This window comes from Anabrus simplex, chromosome 9 (genome assembly GCF_040414725.1).
Source record: "Anabrus simplex isolate iqAnaSimp1 chromosome 9, ASM4041472v1, whole genome shotgun sequence".
Taxonomy (NCBI): domain Eukaryota; kingdom Metazoa; phylum Arthropoda; class Insecta; order Orthoptera; family Tettigoniidae; genus Anabrus; species Anabrus simplex.
The window spans coordinates 85,907,405-85,933,875 of NC_090273.1; the positions used below are offsets into that span (position 1 = coordinate 85,907,405).

Sequence of the window (26,471 nt, forward strand, 5' to 3'; positions counted from 1 at the left end):
TATGTGGAGGTAAGTTTCTCCATAGTGCAAATAATGAATGTACCTTTAATTCTTACAAATAATGTTGAATGTCTATATAAAATACAACATTTCAAATGTTTTAAAATAAAGTGAAACCTCGATTCTCCGTTTTTGGAGGGACCACGGGGGGGGGGGGAAGTACATGGGAAAACGGAAAATCCGGGAACGAATGAATCATCAACAAATCAGCTAAACATCACAAAAATAAAATATGTATACTTATAATCTTACAAACACCCTCTAAACCAAACCACAGCCCTAATGGGCCTTCCGCCTACCAAGCGACCGCTGCTCGGTCCGAAGAACTGCAGATTACGAGGTGACGCATGCTCAGTGTGACGAATTCTCTGGGCCGTTATTCCTGGCTCTCTAGACCGGCGTCGCCATCTCACCATGAAATAGCTCCTCAATTAAAAGTAATTGTAGAATGAGTGAACCTGGAACCAGCCCTCATATCCAGGTAAAAATGCCTGACCTGACCGGGATTCGAACACGGAACGTCCGGGTGAAAGGCAGGCAAGTTAGACCGCAGGACTGGCTTCAAATATTAATTACCAGTACGCGACTTAAAAATCTCGAAACTTTACATTCAGTTTTACTGGGAAAACTTCGTTCAGTTCGGCAACTTCGATCAGCCAAACTCCTTGAAAAATCAAATACCCTAACGCCTAGCCAAACAACATTTGACAGCAAGTAGTTTATAATTCTCCGATCTAATAAAACAAAGCACATTATATACAAAAGCGCCCAACATGATGGCAAAATCCTTTTTTAAAAATCTTCCATTGTAATACGGTCACCGGTATACTGTTCCTAATCAGTTTATGGAAATCTTGTACCCTGTAAGTCAGGCCTACATCGACTTTTGAAGGTTATGTTGAACTCGAGAATATGGTTTCGAATGCAAGTATTGATTCTCAAGTTCTCAAATGCAATATATTCAATTCTACCCATCAGTAATCACAATCAAACTGGAAAGAGAAAAAAAAAAAAATCATTAACACTTCCGAAATTACGGTTATTCGCGACCTTGAGCTCAGCTGGAAAGAGCGCTCGCTGTACAAGTCAGTACGACTGCGAAATGGTACAAAGTTTCCAAATGTAACTTGCGCAAATAACACAACTCCAGTTTTTATAACATTTTAACACAAAAACGTTAAATTCTCAATCTTATATTAGGCCCAAAACAGTAAAAGGCGACCCCAAAACCTCACATGACTTTAAGTATGCAAGGTGCAACATCTGTTCTGGTCTCGATAACATAATCGCATAAGATAAATTAAAATAATAAATTTGTGTTACTTTAAGAAGGAGCAGTTTCAATTCCTGCCTGAAAGCCCAGCGACTATACAGTGCCCTGAGGGAAGTGCCGAAAACCTGTTCGGCGATACACTCGAAAAAAGTAAAAAAAAATACACATGTAACCCTGCACATAATGTAGATGTTTTGCAAGTACAAACATTTGAAATGCGCTATCTCCTTCCAGTTGTTATTGACACACTCTGCTTCATGATTTCTGAGGATTCTCTAAATCAAATGCAATGCTAAGATGGTCCCTTATGCTAGTTCACCGCTAATCGCTTTCCAGTACAGTACTTCCTCAAATTACCTTGATGACAGGACGTTAACACCATGATCCGTAAGTATGCCGTAGCCGTCCTCCCGTGAGAAACAGTTTCTTGAAAAACGCGTGATCGAGGAGATGGGGTTGATGGGAATGAAATTTCTGGATGGTTGATTCGGGAAATTGTTTCTTTAAGGAATGGATAATGCAGGATTTTTATGTGATTTAATTAGGATGTTCGCGGGACCACATAATTTGAACGAGTAATACGGGAAAACGTAGTTTCCAGGAACGTATAATCAAGGTTCTACTGTAGTCACAAAAACTAATGAAAATTTGTAGAGTGGCCTACTGGTCAATAAAACAATTTTTGGAAAATATGATATGTTTACAGAAGGGAATATACACTGAAACCTCGTTAGTGCATTCCTCATTAACACGTTTTCCCCACTTAGCACGTCGATTCTCATATTAAATCTATATAAAAATACCTCACTTATCGTGTCATGAATTTTTGCCATTACCGCTTAATACTATCACATTTTTTCTAGCCGTGATGTTATTTGTCATCCCTTGTGAAACAAACATAATTTCCAACTCGGGTAAGATCCGTCGCCACAGTTGCGTGATTACAGAAAAAGGCCTTAAATTCTTGAACTTCACATGATAAGCTGCACGTTCAGGGAACAAGCTGGTAGCCTGAGGAATGTTCAGTTTTGCTTGCCGGTTAGCAGCACAATTGCTGAATAACGCAGTGAGTCTATTTGTACTTGTATTTCACATTCCATTCAGAAGTTAAAATTTATTTTGTGTTGAGCGGTACAGTGAAGTGTAGCGAATGTTTGTCGCATGATACTGTCCTCTTCAAATTTGGCTATCATTAGATTATTTACGGCATGTTGACATTAAAAGTTTTATTGTTCGCCGGGAGTTGTATTCATCATTTGGAAAGCTGTGTGTGAGCACCAAACTGGTTTTTTCTGTCGTTCAGAGGGACAATGCATTGATCCGTGTTCGACTGAGTGCAGGGTAGATCACATGACAAGCCAGTGTTCCCCAACGAGCCACGCGCCCGACGACCTGTGAGCAGGCAAGCTTCGAGAAACAGTCACGACCAATTACAAGAGACCCTGTGAACCAATGATCGTCTCTAAAAAGTACACACCTCCCGAGCTAAGACTATAAAATGCCATGTTCGCAGTAAATCACTCTCTCTGCTTTGCTCTGTTCTTCGCTGCTCTCTGCTGCTGCTACTCGGATTTACGCTACTCTTTCATCGGAACCCCGTGGGAAGAAAATTCAGCCGCGCAAGCAGATATCTGCTAAAATTAGTGCAGTTTTATTATAAAATCTTATGGAGTGAACCTCAACATTTGTGATCCAAGTTACGTTTATTTCTCCACGAGAACATTTAGTATTCCAGCGTGTGTGTACACATTTTAATATCTGTTGCATTAGTTACAGCCTACACTTCTGGAAGGTGACGGAATTCATCCCAGTGAATCGCCGTGTACATCAAGATGGATTCTTCCTCTACAATGTGCATCTTAATTTCATCGAGAGACGTCTACTGCCGTGCCTCCATGACCTTCTAAACGCGTAAGGCACTTCTGGTTGGAGAGGGTGAATGACCGGGAAAATGCCGGAATGACCGACTTCAACCTGGAATCGAACCTCAGCTAAACTTGAGTACCATTTTAACTGTTTATTTTCTTTCACATCTTTGTAAAACTAGAGGATCTTTCTTCTCTAAATCGTAGCTCTATTAGTTCTTGTTGTAGATTGAGTTATTTCATTTTCCATTTCTTGAGGTGTCATAGTAGTCGAGTTACGTGTGTGTGACTGAAATCTGAAACCTATTAGATTAGCTGTGTAGTCTGTCTTTGAATGAGTTCTCATACGTAGGATTTAGACAGATTTAAAAATCATTGACCACGCGATAAACCTCATTTGTTTACCTGTGATATTGGAAATAACCTGGATTGGAGTTACGTGTAACATTTGCGAGACAGGGTCGAATTTAGTGTCATTTTCAGATCACTTGCATTCTTTAGGATCGAGTCATCTAATTTCACGACATTTCAGGAGGACTGACACATCTAATAATCATTTAAAATAATAATAAAAATTAAGTAAAGATCAGGTTAAGAATTGAATTAAACGGCTGTGAGCTGTAATTTATCTTAGATTCCTTATATGTGAGATTTAATGTGCTCAGTTCATGATGCGCCTGGAATATGGCATCCTGCGGGATATTAATTGAATAATTTATTAATTGGAGAGTTTATTGTGAATGATTTGTTGTTGTGTCTTATGGGAGCACAATGTGATTTATTATAAGTGGAGCACACATTGAATACATTTCACGAATAGGGAGTAGTAATAATGTGATTAAGGCTCACGAATGCTACATTTGCGACTTGTAACCCATGTGATGGTGATGATTATGGAATTCTATTAGAATCTTCAAATTAATTTCAGAAATTTAGGCGAATTTCCGTTGCTGTTTAAGGAGTATTTCATTACAAGTGATACCACGAATTTCGATCACTGGCCACTATTGGAGTAAGAATATTTCCAGACACGAATTCATCCTCCGGATATTGTTGACGCGACCATGCTAAAAGTAATGAATAAATTTATATGGGCAGGATTCATTGCAGATATTGTGTATATAAAAAGTACATGTTACCTTGTGTGAATGTGGTGTGTGTGTTGTAATTATGAATATTTTCCATGTTTTCGATTGTTTAGTGTAATTTAATCTGGTCGTGCATTTATTGCAATGGCACGAAGTGTGTTCAGCGTTGTTTTGCCACCATGATGACTTGTTTAGCACACCTTAAGGAACAATTTGATGAGATTAGTGTCGAGTAAGACCAGGCTAGGATTTAATTTATACTTCCCAAATATTTAGATGAAAGATTGTCTCATTTTCTTCAGCAAAGGCAAGCGATTTATAAATTCATCTTTAACTAACTCACACGTGGATATAAGAAAAATTTTAATGCATTTATATTAAAATTCCAAAATATTTTCAAACTGACTTAAAACTTTAAATGCCATGCAAATATAAATTTAATGTTCACAAACGGCATAATCAGCTTGAATTTAGGTGATAACGAGTAATGATAATAATAATGAATTGGAAGGCTACTTAATTAGGTAAATGTGTATTATAATTACCATGAGAATTATTTAGTGAGATACACTAATTTGTAAACACGATTGTGTGATGATAAAAGTAAAATACTACACAGAGAAGGTTAGAAATTATTATTATTAATAATAATAATAATAATAATAATAATAATAATAATAATAATATAATTATAAATTTTGGAATTAATTTTGATTTTCCATCAGAGTTTCTACGGGTGTTATTAATGAGCGTTATACACTTTAGTTATTGAAATTCATCAGAATTCAACGTTGACCACGTGCTGAGATTGCAATAAATTAATGGAACCTTAAGTTAATTTTATTATGGAATATGAAGCGAAATAGCTGCCTACTAATGTTGTGTGAATTCTTATTGAAGTCTCTGGATACTTTCATTTAAATATTTTAATTTTTGAAGGCAGTGAGGGCCTAATCTTTTGTTAATTTTCATTCCAGAACAGTGAAACAGGAGGACGAGGATTACATTTTGGTTGTTAATTGCTACAGGAAGACCAGACATTATGAAAGCTCATTGTAATTAAATCCTAGCAAGGATATTTTTGTGTTTTGGATGCTTATGTTGATAAATGTAAGAGAGTTGTTTTTAAAATTTTTTTTTTTGCTTGGTCGTCACACTTTTCCCTTAAATGCATCTAAAAATGGAAAGCCAGGAACGAACAGTCCACCCCGGGATTTCTCGCTCACTGGCTGGGCTTAGCTTGGCAATAATGGGGGCAATACGGTAGCCTATATCAGGATTAGGACCATATAAACATACATAATGCATCACGAATTTTCGCTATTACCGCTCACTATGGGTACGATCAAATTTTTCCTAGCTCTGAAAATGTTATTCGTCATCCCTTGTGAAAGAAAAGTGATTTACAACCCGGGTAAGGGCCCTTGCCGCAGTCGTGTGATTATGGAAATAGTGAGCCTATTTGTGCTTGTATTCCATTCAGAAGTTAGAAATTTATTTTGTGTTGAGTGGCACAGTGAAGTTTTTTTGCATGATACTGTAGCCTATATCTGGCTTAGGAACATAATTGTGCGAAAATGACAAGCGTGGTGCATATTTGTCTTGTTATAGCCTAGGTAAGTATGTGGAAGTAAAATTCCTTTCTAATGAAGAGAACATTAAAATATTTCAGAAAGTGGACGGGCATCCGCATCTTTAGGCACGCAGAGGTCGTGAATGTTGAACTCGCACCTTCGAGTTTCGACTTGGTCAAGGTTTTTCAAAATGGCAGCCAAAGTCATTCTGTTCTGTCACAGTCGCACAAGGCCAAATGGCCAGTGTGCTAAATTGAGCTCATCAGTTGGTAAATAGCACACCCACCAAGACGCATGGCTAGTGTATACCGTGAGCCCAACTTAGCACACTGGGGCGAAAAGCTGGCAACCAGGAATGAGTTAGCTGGAAAATTTATAATGTCCAATAACGGACCAACTACATTGGTATTATAAATTCACTCATTCGGGGCAAATATTTCAGGTTCCCTATGGGAATCAACTACGTTATCAAATGCCATCATGTTGGAAAAAATCGTATCTAGGGTTTCCATATCCCTGCTGGATAGTTTTTATTTGTATATTCAGTAGTACTTTTTCTCACTTAACACGTTCATTTTAGTTGTCCCCCGCAGAAACGTCTTAATGAGGTTTTACTGTATACATTTTTAATTGTTGAAGAATTTTATTCGAAACCTAACTTAGGGTTTCCTCCATAAATTGAGACGTCACTGTCTGAGATACAATCGAAACTACAGTAGTACACGATTCTGTACCGGATAGCACCGGTCGACATGTACTCTGGTGGAGGGTACTGTGCTGCCATGTTGTTAGGTGTTCAGCAGTAATGAGGACTGGATATTTGCACTGAAACTCATGTCAGTGAGCTTCTACAAAAGCAACAAACAACTCGCTCATGAAAAATTACTGTCCTTGGGTACCAAGTGCATGTCTAGACAGGAAGGAACTGGCCGCCAGTAGGTCATCTGACCGCTGCTGTCCGCATCGCGAGCCACGTGAAAGTTAACGCTGAAGTGGAAAATACCCCTATAGAGGGTCAGTAGATGGACAGTTGCTGGCAGCCAGTGCCTTTAACACTGGCTGCCTCCACTTTTCTCAGTCTATACATCATTTTAAGGTAAATGATGGTTCCCAGTGGAGGAAATGCCACTGAAATAAACCATTTGTTCTCCAGGATAGGCGCAGCCGGAAAAGGCAATTGTTTTCCAGGTTATAGGTACCCTCACTGAAACCTAGGAGTTATGCTTGAAAACATAAAACGCGAGAAAATAAAATTAAATTTCTACTCACCATGTAGAAGAGCTTGCGTTACCGTTAGATTAAATTTCCCCTAAGGAAGGAAATAATCCTACAAACGGAACACACCACTTATTTCTGAGTTGCTATTGGCATCGTCATCATGTGTTGAGGTTTCACTCTCCCCTGACTCTAAAGAGATAATAAATTCAACATAATTGTCTGTGAGACTTTCTTTCTCCCAAGGTTTAATCATCTCGGATTTCGTGTGTCTTGCAACGTGGCTCCAGTTCACTGCACTTATACAGCCTACGGCTTCGAAAATGCCTTTCAACTTCCGAAACTGTGGAGAGCAGAGATGCCAACTTTCAAGAAAGGCAATTCGTAACTCTATCATTCCGGCACGGGCGGGGGCATAGAATTTTTCTTTTCGAGATGTTACTAACTTACATATGATTGAAAAATCAATGAACACCATACAATTCAACCAGATATTCAAAGACTGGCATATAAAGAGTGTATGATTCTTACATGCTCAAGTAATAGGTGATCTGCATATCTGAGTGGAGGTTGAAGGATCATTCTTTTGTTGAGTGTTGAGTACTGTAGTTGCTCCCATAACAGCGTGTAGCTGCTGTTTGGTAAACGTACACTGGTGACATGCTTTTCCTTTTGATATCATGTGCATCCTCTGCACTAACACAGCACTTAACAGTTCGGTGTTCATATCAGCACGGAACTCAGTCTTGTTCTTCCTCACCATGCGCAATTGAAAAATCGCGGCTACACATGCTACAAAACAGGTGTGAATGAGATTTTGAGGAACGCAGTAAACAAGGCCATTCTTTCGAGTATTCCTGCCTAAATTTTTGTAACTATTTTTGGTTTATTACTTAACGTCACTAATCACGGTAACGTCACTACACGTATTTTATTGCTCAAGAAATCGCTTCATTATTTCAAACCTTTCGCATTTTGCAACACGATTAGCACATATCGTAGAAGACATGTAAATTTGGCAACCAAAATCGCAAGAAATACTTCAAAAGTCACGCACACAGTATCCACAATGAAACGGAGTATGTCACCACTTTGCCGCCAAAACAAAGACAAAAGAACTCTCATACTTGCATGGAAGTCTGGTCATGTGACGAACAAAGACAACAACTCCACACACAGGTGTCTATTATTTTTTCTGGTACTGGAAGCACACACTGCGTTCGGCGCGTGAAAACTCGACATATTCTTAAACGAGGGACAGGAAAGGGGTATAAATTATTACTGAGAAATCTGAAAATACTATTCTGAGAATTCACGCTGTAATGACATTCCTTGTGTATCCTTTTGAACACTTCATACACTTAGATTTAAAAATCAACAAAAAAATCGTAATTTGTGGTGTATGATTCGTAAAGGTGTAATTGTGATGGGTAATTTGAAATTATTACGATTGAATCATAATAGTTGGCATCTCTGGAAGAGTCTGTTATTCTTAGCTACATAATTCTGGGCCCAAATCAGTTCTATAGCGTTAAAATGGCTATTGAAAACAATTTCCCGAGCCTGGCTCCTTAGTGGAGTACGCCCGAATGGTTCTTCTCTTGTGGGCTTCTTCCTTAAACGTAGGCGATGACATGACAGAATATGAAATTCACACAGGGGCCTAAAATTAACCTATTATATAACTACCAAACGAAATATTAAACAAAGATACCATATAAACTAGATCACTATTGTACCTTGTTACACACTATTCAGTACAATATAATGCGCTATACTATTAAAAAATACTAAACAATAAATAAATAAATAAATAAATAAATAAATAAATAAATAAATAAACCCTACATTACGAAATATAAACGAACAGCCTAGCACAAAGACTGCCAAATGAACTGAGCACAATACAACACACAGCTGATAGCACGTTGTAACACTAAAAGCAACAGATCGACAATACCGCTAACCAGAACTGGAATCTAACGCGCTCCATCGGACTGATCAGCTGCCTATGACTGGCAGTTGATTAATTCACTTACCCTCCACTAAAAGGCAGCACTCAAACATCAAGTCGAAACTCATAATAACTGAACTATAAAAGTAGAACATTTTAGGCCTGTTGTACACAATTAACTTTTAGTCAAATTCAAGACTTCACATGAATTTTCAATAATTCTTAAGTTTACTTGACAAATAGCTTGCAATACTTGAGAAATCTTCTAAAGCATTAAATCTTCTAAAGCATTGAAAGTATATTAGCTAACTGCTTTACGTCGCATCGACACAGATCTTATGGCGACGATGGGATAGGAAAGGCCTACGAATGGAAATAGAGCAGCCGGGGCTTTATTTAAGGTGCAGCCCCAGCATTTGCCTGGTGTGAAAATGGGAAACCACGGAAAACCATCTTCAGGGCCACCGACAGTGGGATTCGAACCTACTATTTCCTGAATACTCGATACTGGCCGCACTTAAACGACTGCAGGTGAAAGTGAATTAGAACAAGTTCTAACTGATCAAAGAATTGCCAAGACTTTTAACAGATTCGACCAACAGAATTCATAGAATTGCTAGGCATGTTGGAATTGCAGGGAATCAAAACAACAAAAATGGCTTTGTTATCATCACTGAGGGATGTTGTGTGTGTATTAATTGCCAACTATGAGGCACATCCCTGCCTATATTCAATGGACTTAATAGAGTAAGAAATAAAATGAATACAACTGCAACGTACAAAGAGATTGCCAGAGAAATATCTCAAGGACGTGGAGAGCTTTCATATTTGCTACCGTATGGTAACCGATAAGTAAATGCTATAAGTAACATTCGACTTATGACGATCTTTTATCATCATCATGATCTTTGCATATTATTATTACGGAATTCCTAAAATGTTTTCATTAATAAGACACGAATTTCCATTGCATTGCTATCATTTTTATTCAATTAATGTGAGCAAATGGAATATACCATAACCTCTACAAATGATGTTATGGTAGTAAACCCATTGCAAATTTATGTTAAAAATAACCACATTACTACCTTCCCCATACAAATGAGGGTTTATTGTACATTTCTCTTCTTTTTAAGAATGTATCCCAAAGCTAGTCCAAGAACCACAACTCCTGTCTGCCTTTCCCCCCATGTTAAAACAAAATGCTATCAAATGTTGCCAAATATTTTCAAATCTTGCCAAACCTTCAGCAATGTTGAATAATCTTTGAAAATATTTGGCAATTTTTCTTGTGAATTACTGACGGTGTGTGGCAAAATCAGAATTCTTATCAGAAATGAGATCCCATTGCGGAGCTCAGAACATCTAATAAGTTTATAGGGCCATTGCAAAGATGGTGTACAGTCATAGGTAGAAAGAGGATAAGAATAAGCAGTAATATGCTAACAAAATGTACACAACACAATATTTGAGCTTTTAGAACCTTGCCTTTCTTACCTCTTTCCAAGCATAGAAATGCATAGACGTGAGCTTTCCATAATTTGGCTCGGCAATGTGGATGTTGAGAGACTGGCTCTGATCGATGAAGGCTCCACGTTCGGCCGCCATTTTGATCACAGTCTTCTGTGAAATCTCCCACACAGTCTTGTACAGAGCCTTTATTCTGTCTGGGATGCCTGGGATGTTCTAAGTAAAGAAAGATTTTATTTTATTTGAACTGCTTCCTGAACTTAAAGGCTGGCTGACAAAGAATATCAAACAAACATATAATCCTGAGTATACATGGGTTTTTAGTTTACACAAATTCATAAAATCCTGAAAATACCCGAGAATATCTCTTTCTGGTTGGTACAGGTAGACCTCATTATATGGAACAGTTACGTTCCGCGAAATTGTAGCTCATACCAAATTCACATAAATCGAGCCATTTTATATGTAAAATATAGGGTTAGGTTTCTGTTTACTCACATATTGAGTTGAAAATAGCATAAATTCTTACTATTTTTACAAAAAATAACCATTATCATGTTTCTGAAATGCATTTTAAAGCAAAATTTATACACTTAAAAAATTAACACTGGAACACACAATAATAAACTAAAATGATTACATTGAGTCCTAAATAGGTTCTGGATCATCTACATCAGAAGAATCTAATAATGCTGCAGTCTGTTCAGTTTCAGCCACAGATTTCTTTTAATGCAAATAGTTTGTAGCTGAAGTGTTCTCGCTAGGCGCTTGACATTCATTTAGGTCCACAATGTTTTGCAAAGAAATGTTTATTAGTTGACTGCATAGTCTTCTTTGCCAGTTGATTATACAACCCCTTGTAACATTTAAGACAATGTTAAACTTCTCCCTTCACTATTGCACCTCTTTAATTCTTCACAATCATGTTCTTCGAAAATTGCCACTGCAGCGTCGATCATTCTGAAGGCCTCGGCCACTGTCTTCGTTGTCAGCTTTCTAAGAGGCTGAACTTCCCCGACTTCTGTTTCTTCTTTATTCTCACTGAAAACGATCAAATCTTTGTTGCTCAAATCTTAGGAATGAGAGTTTAAGAGGTCACACACATTCTCTTCATCGACATCAGTGAATCCAATCTGCCGTGCCATGTCCTCAATTTCTCTCGTTGCACCGGTGACATCAGTGATCACTTCACCATCTAGCACTGATACAGCATCAGACCACAGTTTCCTCCATACACCATTCGCACATTTCGGAGTAATGTCAGTCTGTGTCTCTAATAATATCAATCCAATCACCATCTTAATATAAACTGTCGCCAGAAAATCTTGATGGTAAGTTCGTCATTCGAATCACATTCTTCTATGAGATTGGAAAAAGTTTAATGCAGATGGTTAGCACTGAATGTAGACCTTGTTAGTGGGAAAGGATGGAGAGCACTGGACATAGTAGGTTACCATTAAAAACAAAAAATAAAACCCACTTGTCTGGTTTTCTCTGGGATTTGTGCTCTTGACGATAACAAAGTATAAATAAAGTCTAGCCTACAGTTACAAGAAATAATTCAGTTTAAAAAAAATGAAATCTATGGCATAACATACCTGAATTGAGCCTCCATTGGCAATAATGGCATTCTTCATTTCATCATTCCAAAGCCCAGCTTCAGTCAGATCTCGCAACAAATGATGGTTCACAACCTGTAAAGGTCACAGTACCACTTTATTGACATGAGAACCTTTGAATAATTTAGCAGGGCTGAAAAAATACATTTTATTAGGATGCAAGTTCAAATTTCTTTGGCTTGGTATTCACTCACATCCATACATTCTTTTTGTGGAGGGGGAGAAGCCCACCTTTATGGGTAAAAGTGTCTTCTCTTTACAGAATATATTTTCCCCTTTTAAGATGACCAAAAACATTATCTCCATTACTTCAAGAGATAAATTTGCATGAAATTTTGTGTGGTGATGGGGATTTCCAACATAACTAGAATAACTCACAGGTCAAATAGGTCATTCGGGTGAGCAGCGTTGCTATTGTCTAAAGCGCCTGACATCACCGAGAGCAGGAATGAAGTGGAATTTTTTTTTTTAGCTTAGTAGTTACTCTAAATACACTCCACTCAAGTCGTGAAATACAGAACTAATGGATATTTAGATGCTGTAACATTTATTATTTAAAACTTACACGAAAACATACGACTTCAAATCCGTCTTTATAAAGACAAAGAGACTCTCACAACGGCTCGAAGGTTGGAACGCAGGCCTTCTGCCCCTTGGCAGGTTCGAATCTGGCTCAGTGCGGTGGTATTGGAAGGTCGACAAGTTAAAGAACTCTTGCGGGACAACATTCCGGCACCTCTGCGTCTCCGAAAACAAGTTATTTGATCGAATTCAAATTTTAACACAATATGCAATGGGATGTTTAATACATTGTTTATATATTTCAGAACTGTTTGTTTCCAAGGGGAAAAAACTGTTATAAATTTGTAAGGCCTTTTTTTTTTTACTCAGGGTTGTTGGAAAATTCCGTTCTTGGTCGCGTTACAATCTTTATCGTATGTCCAAAGTATCACTGTGTGACTAAAAAATGCGTAAATGAATTAACTTCTGTTATATCAGTTTGTATTTTCATTGGATAGAATTATATTATGTATCACTGATTGGCCGGTACAGGGAAAGATGTGAGGCGGGGAGAGGGTTGATGCACTACTTCATTTCAACATCTGAAATAGTGTCCGGCGTGCTGGCCTTTGGTCACAGGGGTCCCGGTTCGATTCCCGGCAGGGTTGGGAATTTTAACCATAATTGGTTAATTTCTCTGGCATGCGGGCTGGGTGTATGTGCCGTCGCCATCATCATTTCATCCTCATCACGACGCGCAGGTCGCCTACAGGAGTCAAATCAAAAGACCTGCATCTGGCGAGCCGAACTTGTCTTCGGACACTCCCGGCACTAAAAGCCATACGCCATTTCATTTATTTTTGTCGGAAACAGTACGTTATTTTGACTGTTTCGCTCAGCACTAACCCATGCTCAATAAAATGTCAACACCATCAGCTGCGTGCAAGTACTGTATAACAACTTCCTGGTGACAGACAATGTGACGCTGGAGGGTGAGAGGGGAATCACTCGCTCTGCCTTTCTTACTGACATCTATGCACCCGCGACGTAACTATCAGTGGAGTTAGCTATCGACAGCAACGAGACTAGTGGCGATATTTTCAAATAAAATGTGAATCTAGAACTGACTCCGGCCGCCTCTTAACAAGGCATTACATTATTCTCCCCACACTGAAAGAATACCCGAAAATCATTCAAAACATATCAATTATCACATTTTCCCGTGATGTAGGAGCCTTAGATTGCACTCCTACAAGAATAGGCTATATCGAATGTTGTGATATAACAGTCTGTTATTTCATTTTTAAGCACACTCGCATAATCTGCTTTTGTTGTCTCTTACTTGACATGTTTACGCCTTAGCGGTCTCGGCTAACCATAACCTATAATGATGTCAACCATGTGTCTGTCTGAAAAAATACTACTTCAACACGCCACTATACCGCTTTTAACAAGAGTTTAATCCTGATGTAAACAAATAGGCAGAGCACATTGCCTTTGCACGTGGACATAGACGTAGTTGATTGGACAAGCAACCGTTGCACTCACTTGACTGAATGCAAGCTTGAAGAAAAGTAGTACGTCGCATTAATTTTATGTTAGCTTATTAGTTTATTACATTTAGAGTGTTTGGAAGAGTACGTAATCAAATTAAAATATGGTTGTCATATATACCCGTGTGTGTATATATATGTTTTTTAAATATATAAAATAGTGAATAAATAACAAGAAATGAAGGCACAAGGCGTGGTGTATTACAGGAAGTCTTCTCGTAGTGGGGGAAAGTAGTATTCATAGTGAGAGAAATGGAGCAAGAGGTAGGACCATCATGTGTAGTGAAGCACAAAAGAGGAAAACCGCTCAAAAGTGACGATAGGCAGTGCATTGTGAATGTGTTCAATAAACTAAATGAACAGAATCCAGGTTCAGTCGTTTATTCAGAAGTTCAGATCTTCGCACTGTTGTCGTACGCGATGCGCAACCCTGTACGTCCGAACATGAGACGTTGACGAGGTCGGTACTACACGCTCAGCGAATCACAACTCTTTCTTTGGCGGAGGTGTGGACATACCATGTTTACATCAGGATTAAACTCTTGTGAAAAGACATATAGGAGCGCTATATGTAAAGAAACAAAAGATGCTCACTGCCAAACGCATTCAGAAATCTTATGGAAATGTGTTAATTTTCTCTTCAACAATTGTTTCGTAACAAATGTTGGAAATGTGTTCGTGAAACAGGGTACCTTTAAACGGAGTGTTAAATTAATAACACTTGTTAGTTAACATTTGTTTAGTAAAATTTAACACAGAGTTGAATAAACCGCGCCTAGGTGGTAAGATACATAAACAACTAAAGAACTTTTTTTTCCTTCTCAATTTAGTTTATGTCGCATCAATACAGGATTAAGACGATGGGGTAGGAAAGAGCTAGGAGTGGGAAGGAGCGGCTGTGGCCTTAGTTAATAACACTGGGATATCCTTCACTTCTTTTATGACCACATAGGATCACTTTAGTCAGTCCGTCGTTCAGGTCTTTTTGAAGGGATTGTTCAGGCTTTGCGGTCCTCCCAGTACTTCAGACGCTCCGATCTTCGGGCCCTTTCCTCAGTTGAAAATATGCGTATTGTAGGTTTGTTTTGTGTAAGGGTAAAGCGGAGGTTTGTATTCTTAAGTTTTGTATTCAATTTTATCTTATTTGTGGTGTCTTCTGTCGTAAGGCCTATTTCCTTCAGATCCTCTCCTACTTATCTGATCCATTTACATCCTGTTGTGGTATCCTTCACTTATTATAACAAAAGAAAATTGTTCCTTCAGTGATCAATCACTAATGATCTACATTTAGGGCAGTCAGCCAGGTGGCAGATTCCCTATTTGCTGTTTTTCTAGCCTTTTTTTAAATGACTGCAAAGAAATTGGAAAGTTATTGAACATCTCCCAATTTGTCCTCTTGAATTCCAACTTTATCTTCATATTGCGATCTTTCCTACTTTTACAAGCACCACTCATATTTATTCGTCTACTAATGCAATTCTACGCCATCTCATCACTGACAGTTCGGAACATATCACTTAGTCAAGCAGCTTGTCTCCTTTCTCCCAATTATTCCCAACCCAAACTTTGCAACATTTTTGTTACGGCTACTCTTTTGTTGCAAATCACCCAGAACAAATCAAGCTGCTTTTCTTTGGATATTTTCATTCTTGAATCAAGTAATCCTGGTGAGCCTCCCATACACTGGAACCATACTCTAGTTGAGGTGATATGGCCGTCGAGAGACACAACAACAATTAACCAATTTTATATGCGTCAACATTGTGATATTCTTTTGTAATGCATTTTTTACTACAATCCATCATGAGACTACTAATAGACAATGTTTTGTCGTCTTTTGTTAGACAAAAGTGCAGTTTTGAAATCATTTTAAATGCCATTAATCTTGTGATTTAGTTATTATTCCAAATCTGCTTGACCATTTTCAAATGTCCAATGTGGACTTTTAAATGTGTACATTAGTGTATTTTATGCGTTTGTATTTATAGTCTTAATTCAAGTGGTTTAATCCCCTTTTCGTTCATGACGTTACTACATCCTAATTCTAATTTTATTATTAATAGCTGAGGATGACTGCTACATATGGTCGAAACTAGTACTGTTTGAGAGTAAACTATGTATTGATTAGGTGGATAATAAACTAAAGTTTTTGTAAAAATTAAGTCATATCCATCAATATCTTGAAATTTATTGCTTATACCACACGCAAGCACTCACTCATAAGTTTGCCGGAGCCTTGGCTGTTTGCCTCATTATGTCACAGTGCAGAAGGAAGAGAGGGTAAATTCTCTGCTGAATTGGCGGGAGTGGCCTGCCTTATACACACAAGTCCAAAATTTTTGGCTGCAGCTTTAGTCAGTGGATAGAAAAAGATTTGTAGGGACCTTTATTGTACTTAAGTAGACAGTATCATGAGGTAAAGGCAGGGAGATAGGCGAGACAAGAGAAAGGAAAAAAGGAGTGGGTATGTAATGTTATAATAATGTTATTTGTTTTACGTCCCACTAACTACTTTTTTACGGTTTTCGGAGACGCCGAGGTGCTGGAATTTTGTCCCGCAGGAGTTCTTTTAAGTGCCAGTAAAGCTACCGACACGAGGCTGACGTATTTGAGCACCTTCAAATACCACCGGACTGAGCCAGGATCGAACCTGCCAAGTTGGGGTCAGATAAAGCTGGGTGCTTTCCTACACTTGATTTCCAATTTCGGAATTTATAAGGGAAAGAACGTGGGAATATGGAGGTCAAAGTTTCAAGGACTTCAAATGTAGTGCAATAATCAAATATGGATTCATAAAGCTGGGTATGACTGGGGAAAGCAAGATCATTGTTATGGTTGTGCAGCAACCATATATTTATCTGTCTAATGTGTTGATAGTAAAGCCATTGTAGAAATCTGGGCAGTCTGCACTGAAGTTGGTATATGATGTTGGACGAATTGGTCATGACAACCTTATATGGAGAAAGACTTGTTAATACTGGTGACAAGGGTGCTGGGTACACACAGACAGCAGGTCTTGCAACAGTTGTGATGACAGTAGGACAAGCAAGAAATGAGAATGTTTTTGAGGAGTTTGGTGGGTGCCTGATGTGACAGGCTTTCTGGGAAGATCACATGTGGGGCAAAGATGAGAGAACATTGAACTCTTGATGAATGTATACGAAATAGTACCATGTTTTAAGAAACTCACTTGGAACTCTCCTGACAATACTCTTCGTGTGTAGATGTTGCTAGTGTAAGGTTCAAAAGACTCGTTGTTGCCCAAAATCTGAGCTGTTGATGCAGTGGGCATGGGTGCCAGCAGGAGCGAGTTCCTGACACCATGAGCAGCAATCTTCTCCTTCAGAGCAGCCCAGTCCCAGAGGTCAGTCGGTGTCACTCCCCACATGTCATACTGCAGTATCTGTGACAAGTCAGAGGTCAACACTTACTAACAACAAGTTTATATAAAAACCATAAGAAATCATAATAAAATATTCGGACTGAAATGGCAATTTAAAACTTGGGTGAGGGATTTCTTTAGCACCATCACAATCTTATCTCTAATAAGACAGAATGGTACATCAAATCTCCCTAAAATTCTGAGCCAAACTAAACGAAAAATAGTTCTTAAAATCAACGATATCAACAACAAAAATTCCATTTTAAGCACTCAATATAGCAATTAGATAAATAATATCAAAATAAGTTCCTTAAAGCTAAAAGAGCTTCAGACACAGAAGTCTAATTCACCAAATAAGAATGCATTATTGGAGTTGGCAGATTTTAGCATTTTGTTCTATTTAAGATGGAAGTGACATTTTTGAATGGAGAACTGTATTTGTAAATATCAACTGCAGGATTTTCTAGATTGTCCAGTTTAAATTCGAGAAATAACTGAAAGAAACAAAATTGAAGGGAAATTGTGAATATCAGCAAACATGCAAACTAATTTGAACCTGCTTACACATAAGTCATATTTACATACTGTATATTTAGAAAACAGTAGTTATTTTTAAAGAAAGCAGTGGGCCGATAACCTTAGATTTTAGGCATCAAGAAAGTAATGATTCCAAAGTTGAATTCAATTCTCCATTGACTTCAAGGAAATTTTGTGAACATGCCTATTAAAAGTTTTAACACGCAAAGTTTCAATTTTCAATATTCAAGACAATATGAAGGACTGATCAAAATTCTTGAAGGAAGTCGGAATCTGTCACAGCCTTCTGATTTAAAGGCAACTGAAAGGACAGTACAGACTGTGCACACATTCATCTGGATTATTTTCTTTTTATACATGAGAATATCTCATAAAAGCTCACATAAAAAAAGCTAGTAAGAGCAAAATACATAAATACATCTAAGAAAATGATGGAGAACATTAAGAACACGAAGGATAGAGTACATACAAAACAAAGGGTCCGAAATTTTCAGCTGCAGCCTTCTTTGGAGTACAGAATAATAATAATAATAATAATAATAATAATAATAATAATAATAATAATAATAATAATAATAATCATCATCATCATCATCATGGCCCTGAGTTTGTTGACCTAAAAATGCTAATAAATGACCTAAAAATTCTCAAATAATGTCCTAAAAACTAACAATAACAAAAAAGACCTAAAACGCCAACCTCCCAAATGCAAGCTGACGGCTATGTGATCCAAACAGCGCAACCACTTGCTCCGTGCGTTTTATTTCATAACGCTTACGAATGACATGCTTACAAAAAAAATCTTCCTGAAAAAGGATATAATTTTTAGAGAGTCATTTTATATTCAGGTAAATACGGTACATTATGTATGTAGATGAGGAAAGCAACGGGAAACTACCCCACTCCTCATTTCCCTAGTACGCCTCTTCAGTGATGCCTAGACCATATATGACAGATGATGATGGAGTTGTTGAGGATCCAACCAGCCTTAGGGCTGATGACTGAACATACACACATGTATAACGAAAGATTAAGAAATGTTGACCAAGACATTGCTAGTTATGAAGAAGATTCCTTAAACAGTTTAAGACTGCCTCTTAAAGATAACCATGCCACTTCTTTATATAGAATATTTTCAAAATGAAAATGAGAACAAGACCGTTGAAATGATTTTGGAATGATACCCCTGCAAACCACCAGCAGTCCAACACTCTTATCCAGTCCCAAGTCCCAATGAGAAATACTTAGTTGGAAGCAATACAGTGGAACCTCGATTCTCCGTTTTTCGAGGGACCATGAAAACGTACAACACGCGAAAATGCAAAATCCGGGAATGAATGAAAACCGTCAACAATTTTGGCTAAACATCATAAAAATGAAATAGTGTATGTATAATTATAATCTTGCAAAAACTCCTAAACCAAACCAAACTACAGCCCCAATGGGACTTTGCCTGCCAAGCGACTGCTGCTCAGCCCGAAGGCCTGCAGATTACGAGGTGACGCATGGTCAGTGTGACGAATCCTCTCGGCCGATATTCCTGGCTCTATAGATCAGGGTCGGCATCTCACCATTAGATAGCTCCTCAATTAAAGGTAATCACATAGGCTGAGTGGACCTGGGACCAGCCCTTATATACAGGTAAAATTGTCTGACCTCGTCAGAATCGAACCCAGGCCCTCTGGATGAGAGGCAGGCATGTTAGACCGCGAAACCGCATTAATTACCGGTATGCAAGTTCAAAGTCTCAATACTTTATATTCAATTTTACAGGGGAATCTTCATCAGTTTCCCGTGAAAACTTTTCCGTTCAGCAACTTTGATTGACCAAACTCTTCTAAAAGTCTAATAACGCCAAGCTGAACGACACTCGACCACAAGTAGTTTTTAATTCCCTCATTTAATAAAATAAAGCACATTAGATACAAAAGTGCCCAACATGATGGCAAAATCCCTTCTTTTCTTAATCTTTCATTGTAATTTGGTCTCCGGTATACTGTTCGGAGTCAGTTTCTGGAAATCTTGTAGGCCTACCGTGTAAATTAGGCCTACATCGACTTTTAAAGTTTATGTTGAACACGAAAACATGGTTTCAAATGTAAGTATTGATATTAGATACAAAAGTGCCCAACATGATGGCAAAATCCCTTCTTTTCTTAATCTTTCATTGTAATTTGGTCTCCGGTATACTGTTCGGAGTCAGTTTCTGGAAATCTTGTAGGCCTACCGTGTAAATTAGGCCTACATCGACTTTTAAAGTTTATGTTGAACACGAAAACATGGTTTCAAATGTAAGTATTGATTCTCAAAAGTTCTCGAATGCATTATATTCAATTCTGCCCGTCGCTAATCTAATCTAATTGGAAAGAGAACGTCATGTGGAAAGCACGGTCGCTGCACATGTCAGTACAAGTTGGATATGATACAAATCATTTAAATGTAACATGCGCAAATAAAACAACTGTGGTTTTTGGCATTTTAACACGAAAACATAAAATTTCCAGTCTTACATTAGGACCAAACCAGCAATAGGCAATCCCAAGACCTCCCATGGCTTTCTTTTTTAATGTAAGTTGCAACTCTCGCTAACATAACCGTGTACGATAATATTAAAATATGGTACTAAATTTGTGTTAAAAACGAGCAGTTTCGATTCCTGCCTGAAAGCCCACTTACTCTACAGTGCCCTGAGGAAAGTGCCAAAAACGTATTTGGCAGTACGATTGAAAAAAGTAAAAATATAAACATCTAACCCTGAACATAATGTGGACGTTTTATAAGTGCGAACATTTGACGAAACTTGTTCCGTCTTCAAGCAGAACTGTCGAAATGCGCCGTGTCTCCTTACAATGTTGTGGCTACTCTCTGCTTTATGATTTCCGACATTCTCTAAACAATAACACCTGAATGTGATGCTAAGACGGTTTTTTATGCAAGTTCGCCGCCGATCGCTTTTCCAGTACAGTACTTGCTCTAATTATCGCAATGACTGGTGCGGTAACACCAAGATCCTTAAGTATGTCACAGCGTCCTTTCGTGAGATACATTTTATTAAAAAACGATTGATCGAGGATTTAGCGTTGATGGGACTGAAATTTCTGGACGGTTGATCTGGGAAATAGTTTCTTCGAGGAACGAATAATGCAGGATTTTTACAACGTGATTTAATTCCGATGCTCGCGAGACCACGTAATTTGAACGCATATTCCGGGAAAACGTAGTTTATGGGAACGGTTAATCGAGGTTCCACTGTATAGCATTATTTATTGTGAAAATTCCAACAGGTGTATGTGAATCTGGATTCAACTGAGAATATATAACCTTATTGAACAATATACTTACTCCCTGCATAAGTTTCATACGGGTGTCTAAACATCCTTACCAGTATTCAGAGGAAGTGATAAATCACTAGCTTCCGTAGCAACCCTTCTCGTCACCTGACTTTCAAAATCAGTCTTCCAAAACGTCAGGTTCTAATTTGAAGGCAATGGAGAACTGAATTCAACTTTGGAATCACTACTTTATTTAACCCATATCTGCCCAAATTATTTTTCTGTGGAATATTGCGATATATTTCGTAAGTACAGTTGTTTGTAACCTAAATGAAAGGCTTATGATGATTTTAGGTTACATTATCATATTTTCGCGGAGATTTACCGTGTCGACATATGTCGACAGTGAGCATGAACGGGTACGGTAAGAGACATGCTCAAAAAAAAAGGAACTTTTCTTCGCATTTTAAGCTTATATAAATGTAATAATTAGTCAGTTAGTGAATATTAGTCACATAAGTGTTGAATAAGCAGAAAATATTTAAAAAACATGATTCAAAACATAAATGAACATTTTCGTCTCAATTTAGAATGCATACTGTTTCAAGACAAAAGGACAATATTCGTATGTTTATATTACTTATTATACACACAATACCAAATTTTGAGAAAGTAGGGTCACTCTGAAAATAGCAAAAAAGGAAAACTACGTGTAGAATTTCAAAACAGTTTAGTCTGCGTTTTGACGTTCATCCAGTCTGGTTTAGCGTGAGTGAAATGACTCGAAGCAAAGGACGTGGCGGCCAACGTTACATTTTTGCACTGTTTTCTGGCAGCTTTACCACAGTGAGCGCATCGCACTTTCTTCCCTCTTGTTTCGAGGTAGTGGGATACCCCATCGGAACGCACTTCCCGCAACACGCGTGAAGATACTTTCGTACTCGGTCTTCATGCGTTAGGACGCATAGCGGCACGAGATAGGATATATGTCCTAACGATGTACCGTGTGAAGCCGAGAAGGTCTAAATTTTCCTCTATGCCCTTTGGGGTCAAACGGTAAAGTTGCCATGCATTGTCCATAGAGACGTTCAGAAGGAACGCAATTAGAGGCCAGTACCATTTCTTGTTTTTGATGCTGATGCGGTAACAAGATACATTTTGATCCAACCGATCAACGCTCCCCATGTGCATATTATGCAGAATTATACATGCTGGCTGAATTACTGTTATGTATTTCATTTCAGCATTACCATTGTACCATTTTCACTTATTTTTGTACACACTAGTTCAGCATCAGCCCGGAGTTGATTACCAGAGTCATAAACATCGTTATCCCCGTCACTATGGAAAGCATTTTCAGGTTGTTCTATGTATATATTAGTGTCTAAGATGTTTTGTGATTCCTCTAGGATGATTACGATCTGTTCGACGGTCACTCTGAGAAGAATAAATGAAAATTGTATATCAGTACTTAGGCAGTCCCATTCGCGCCCACTGTCGACATATGTCGACGTGGATATTTTTTGCTCTGCTAGACAAAAGCAACTATAAATCAGCCATAAATGAATTCAAAATCTGTTAAAGGCATGTTTCGTTATTACGTTTAACGCAAAAGTCCGATCTTACTTTCAACTGTAACAATATTATAAGAAAATATTACTCTCCGTGATGGAAGCTTCATCCTCTTGAGTGTATACGGAATGATATTTCATACGCAGCCACGCGATAACGAGTGATTCTTGTTTTCGTGCTGTGCAGTAAGTATCAAACTATGAACTGTAAACAATACACCTCAAAAATATTATTCAGGTTTACCGATATAAGATCGACAATATTCAGATGTTAACGTCGACAAATGTCAACAGTGGGCACATATGGGTTAAAAATAACTAGCATTTTATAGTTCCCAATTCTCTTTGACCAGCATTCACAACAGTGAGCCCCACTACTTTCATTCAAGGTTCATGTTCATTTCTTTTCAAAAATTCAAGAGCAGATCTCTTCTAACACCTGTCACTCTAGAGGTCATGCCAACAATGGGATGATTAAATCTTTAAGAATAAACTGGAGTCACTTAACTCAATGAGTGCTAAGCCTGCCGACAGACGGGCTGACGCGGCTGGTCCAGCACTGCTACACCCGTCTATAGACGGTGCACAAGAACTTTATCAAGTTTTTTTTGAGCTTCCCGGTTCACTCTCGAGTGCCGATTCGATCTCTGGCATATTCTGCCATCTGTTGGGCATTATGCATAACTAACTGAACACGGCTTATAGCTTCAGGAAGTAACTTACAGAGCTTTTTGTAGACGTTTGTGGAGTTCATCTATGATGTAAACAAGCATTGCGGATCAACAAGCTAGTTGCTCTCACAGTGATGTTATTTTGGATTAAAGAATCTTTTAGTTATTAACCATATCGGAAAGCGACGATGCAGATGATTTTAATGAATTGTTAAGCAATTTTGAAAGTGAGATTGATACAGAGAGAATGAAAATATTGTAAATGAGAAATAAACATAGCCCCCTTCTAAATAAAAGAAGAAAAACACAGCAAGTTCGAAAACTATTTCATAACTATTTTTGTGGCAGACAGATGACTTCTCCACCAAATTTTCAAGTAACTGTGACACTCCGGGAGCCAAGTAGTGTTTGATGACAACCCCAAAATCATTTATTTTTTAAAAAACTTTTGTGCCAGTGGAGTTGGTGCAGCTGGTTGTTGATAAAACAAATCGGTATCACAAACGACTGGTGGAAAACAATGAGCACTCACCACATCCCAGGTATAGAAAATATTTTAAAATATCAACTTATGTACTTGTAAGGAGTTACAGGTATTAACTGCCTACAGATCTTAGGAAACAATTTTATTTTGGGCTCTTTACTATAAAGTTGATGAACACGTGGGCACAAAAAGTGTAATTTAGTTTTCCCTCAAAATAATATTAATCATAAGCGCAGAATTTTCCATTCGCGCCTCCTTTAAGTTTCTTAAAATCATACGCCTTGTCAGGAAGAACTCAGCACTGAGGTACCAAACAGTCAACTGGTGAAAGCACTAATATAATAATTTCGTGCGGCTATTTCTAGCCGAGTGCAGCCCTTGCAAGGCAGACCCTCCGACAAGGGTGGGCGGCATCTGCCACGTGTAGATAACTGCGCGTTATTGTGGTGGAGGATAGTGTTACATGTGGTTTGTGAGTTGCAGGGATGTTTGGGACAGCACAAACACCCAGCCCCCAGGCCACTGGAATTAACCAATGAAGGTTAAAATACCCCACCCAGCAGGAAATCGAACCCTGGACCCTCTGGACTGAAGGCCAGTACGCTGACCATTCAGCCAACGAGTTGGACAAAGCACTAATAGTATCATAGGAAGATGTACATAGTGCATATGACAGGATGCACAGGTCGGAAGGATGAGCCACACACTCACAAAACTTGGGGTAAACTGAATAAAAGTAATGGAACAGGAATAGTCTATTCCAACGTTATGAAGGCAACGATATCTTCGCTCACATGATTTTGAAGGTAATATGTTACAGTAACCCTGGCATATTTAAAACACTGAGTGGATCTTACCCGATAAAAATTTAAAAGCACCAATTCACTGAACAAAACACACTGCCCACGCATCTAGCCAGGGCATTATCAATTAAATAAAACAAATGGTCAGTGTCTCAGCCAATCAAAATTGAGAAATACTTTGTTGGAAGCAATATAGCATTATTTATTGTGAAAACTCCAATAGGTGTATGTGAATCTAGATTCAACTGAGAATATATAACCTTATTGAACAATATACTTACTCCCTTACTGACAGGGCAGCCTGCGTAAGTCTCATATGGGCCAAACTCTGCAGCTAACTCACAGCTAGCCTCTAGTGCGCCATAATAAATAGTTTCAAAAATCTGGATGTTTAGTTTCCGAGCCTCTTCACTCTCAAATGGGAAGCGCATTAGGATAAAGGCATCAGCAAGACCCTGAATGCCAATTCCAATAGGTCGATGCCTCATGTTAGATACCTTTGCCTGAAATATCCAAGACAACTGACATGAATATATGTCCATAATATTAATCCTTTCACAGTCAACATAACAAACTGGAGACAATCATAGGATACAGGTTAAAAAAATTGTGTTACAAGTAATAAATACCTCAGGTACTGGGTAATAGTTGCCTTCAATGATCTTGTTAAGATTCTTTGTGACAACCTTAGACACCTCCTTAAGTTTCTTAAAATCATACGTCTTGTCAGGAAGAACAAACATATTCACTGCTATGGAGGCTAGGTTGCACACCGCTACCTGAAAATGAAAAAATGAAGTTCTGTAATGTCGTCACATATTGAAAATATGAAATCCAGAGAGAGTGTTTGTGCGCATGTATGAGAGTGAGTTTGTATATGGAGGATAATCTCAAAGTATTTTTCTATACTTATACCAAAGAAAAACAAGAACAGAAAATCCTCACAAAAATCTTAGGACCAAAATGAATAAATGGAATTTGGATGAAAGGGATATAACATGAAATTTGTCAAGTTGCAAAAAAATCACAGATACCATCAGGAAAACAGCACTTACAATGTTATGATCACTTGTGTAGAAGGGATAATAACAGGCTCACAAGAAAATTTAAAACTTAGCCTTATCAATGAAAATCACTATAAATGGCTAAAAGATATCAGTGAAGACATAAATGAAATTGGCATTCATGAAAAAACCATTCAAAACAAAAAAAAATTCAGAACCTTAATTCACGAACACAAATTTTCTGCAAGGACCACCTGACTAAATTCAGGATGGACTGAACAATGCTAAAAGGAACACAGCGAGAGGATGAAGATATACTGGGAAGAGAAGATGAAAAACCAAACACTGTTAAGTTCAAAAACGCTCCTTAATTGGGCATAACAAATCAAAATAAATAAATAAATAAATAAATAAATAAATAAATAAATAAATAAATAAATAAATAAATAAATAAATAAATAAATAAAAAGTATATAAGCGGTGCTTTGACTGTCAGAAAGCTGATTACTAAAAATTTATTATAGGCTGTATATAATTCTGATAACTTATCTGGGATGGAAGCAAATTAAATTAAATAATGGAGCAAGTTGACAAAAATGTTTACAGTGGAACCTCGATATCTCTAATCACCCCGG

General features: G+C 37.9%; 1 protein-coding gene across 1 annotated transcript in view; it reads right to left on the reverse strand.

The window, feature by feature from the left end:
* RnrL (Ribonucleoside diphosphate reductase large subunit) overlaps positions 1 to 26,471 on the reverse strand; it is a 78,512-nt gene that overhangs the window by 5,914 nt on the left and 46,127 nt on the right. Inside the window, exons 9-13 of the mRNA XM_067153996.2 lie at positions 25,462 to 25,611; positions 25,114 to 25,335; positions 17,303 to 17,515; positions 12,038 to 12,133; positions 10,467 to 10,655 (exon numbers count right to left, since the gene is read on the reverse strand). Coding sequence (XP_067010097.1) covers positions 10,467 to 10,655; positions 12,038 to 12,133; positions 17,303 to 17,515; positions 25,114 to 25,335; positions 25,462 to 25,611 — 870 coding nt within the window. The remainder of the gene's footprint in view (positions 1 to 10,466; positions 10,656 to 12,037; positions 12,134 to 17,302; positions 17,516 to 25,113; positions 25,336 to 25,461; positions 25,612 to 26,471) is intronic.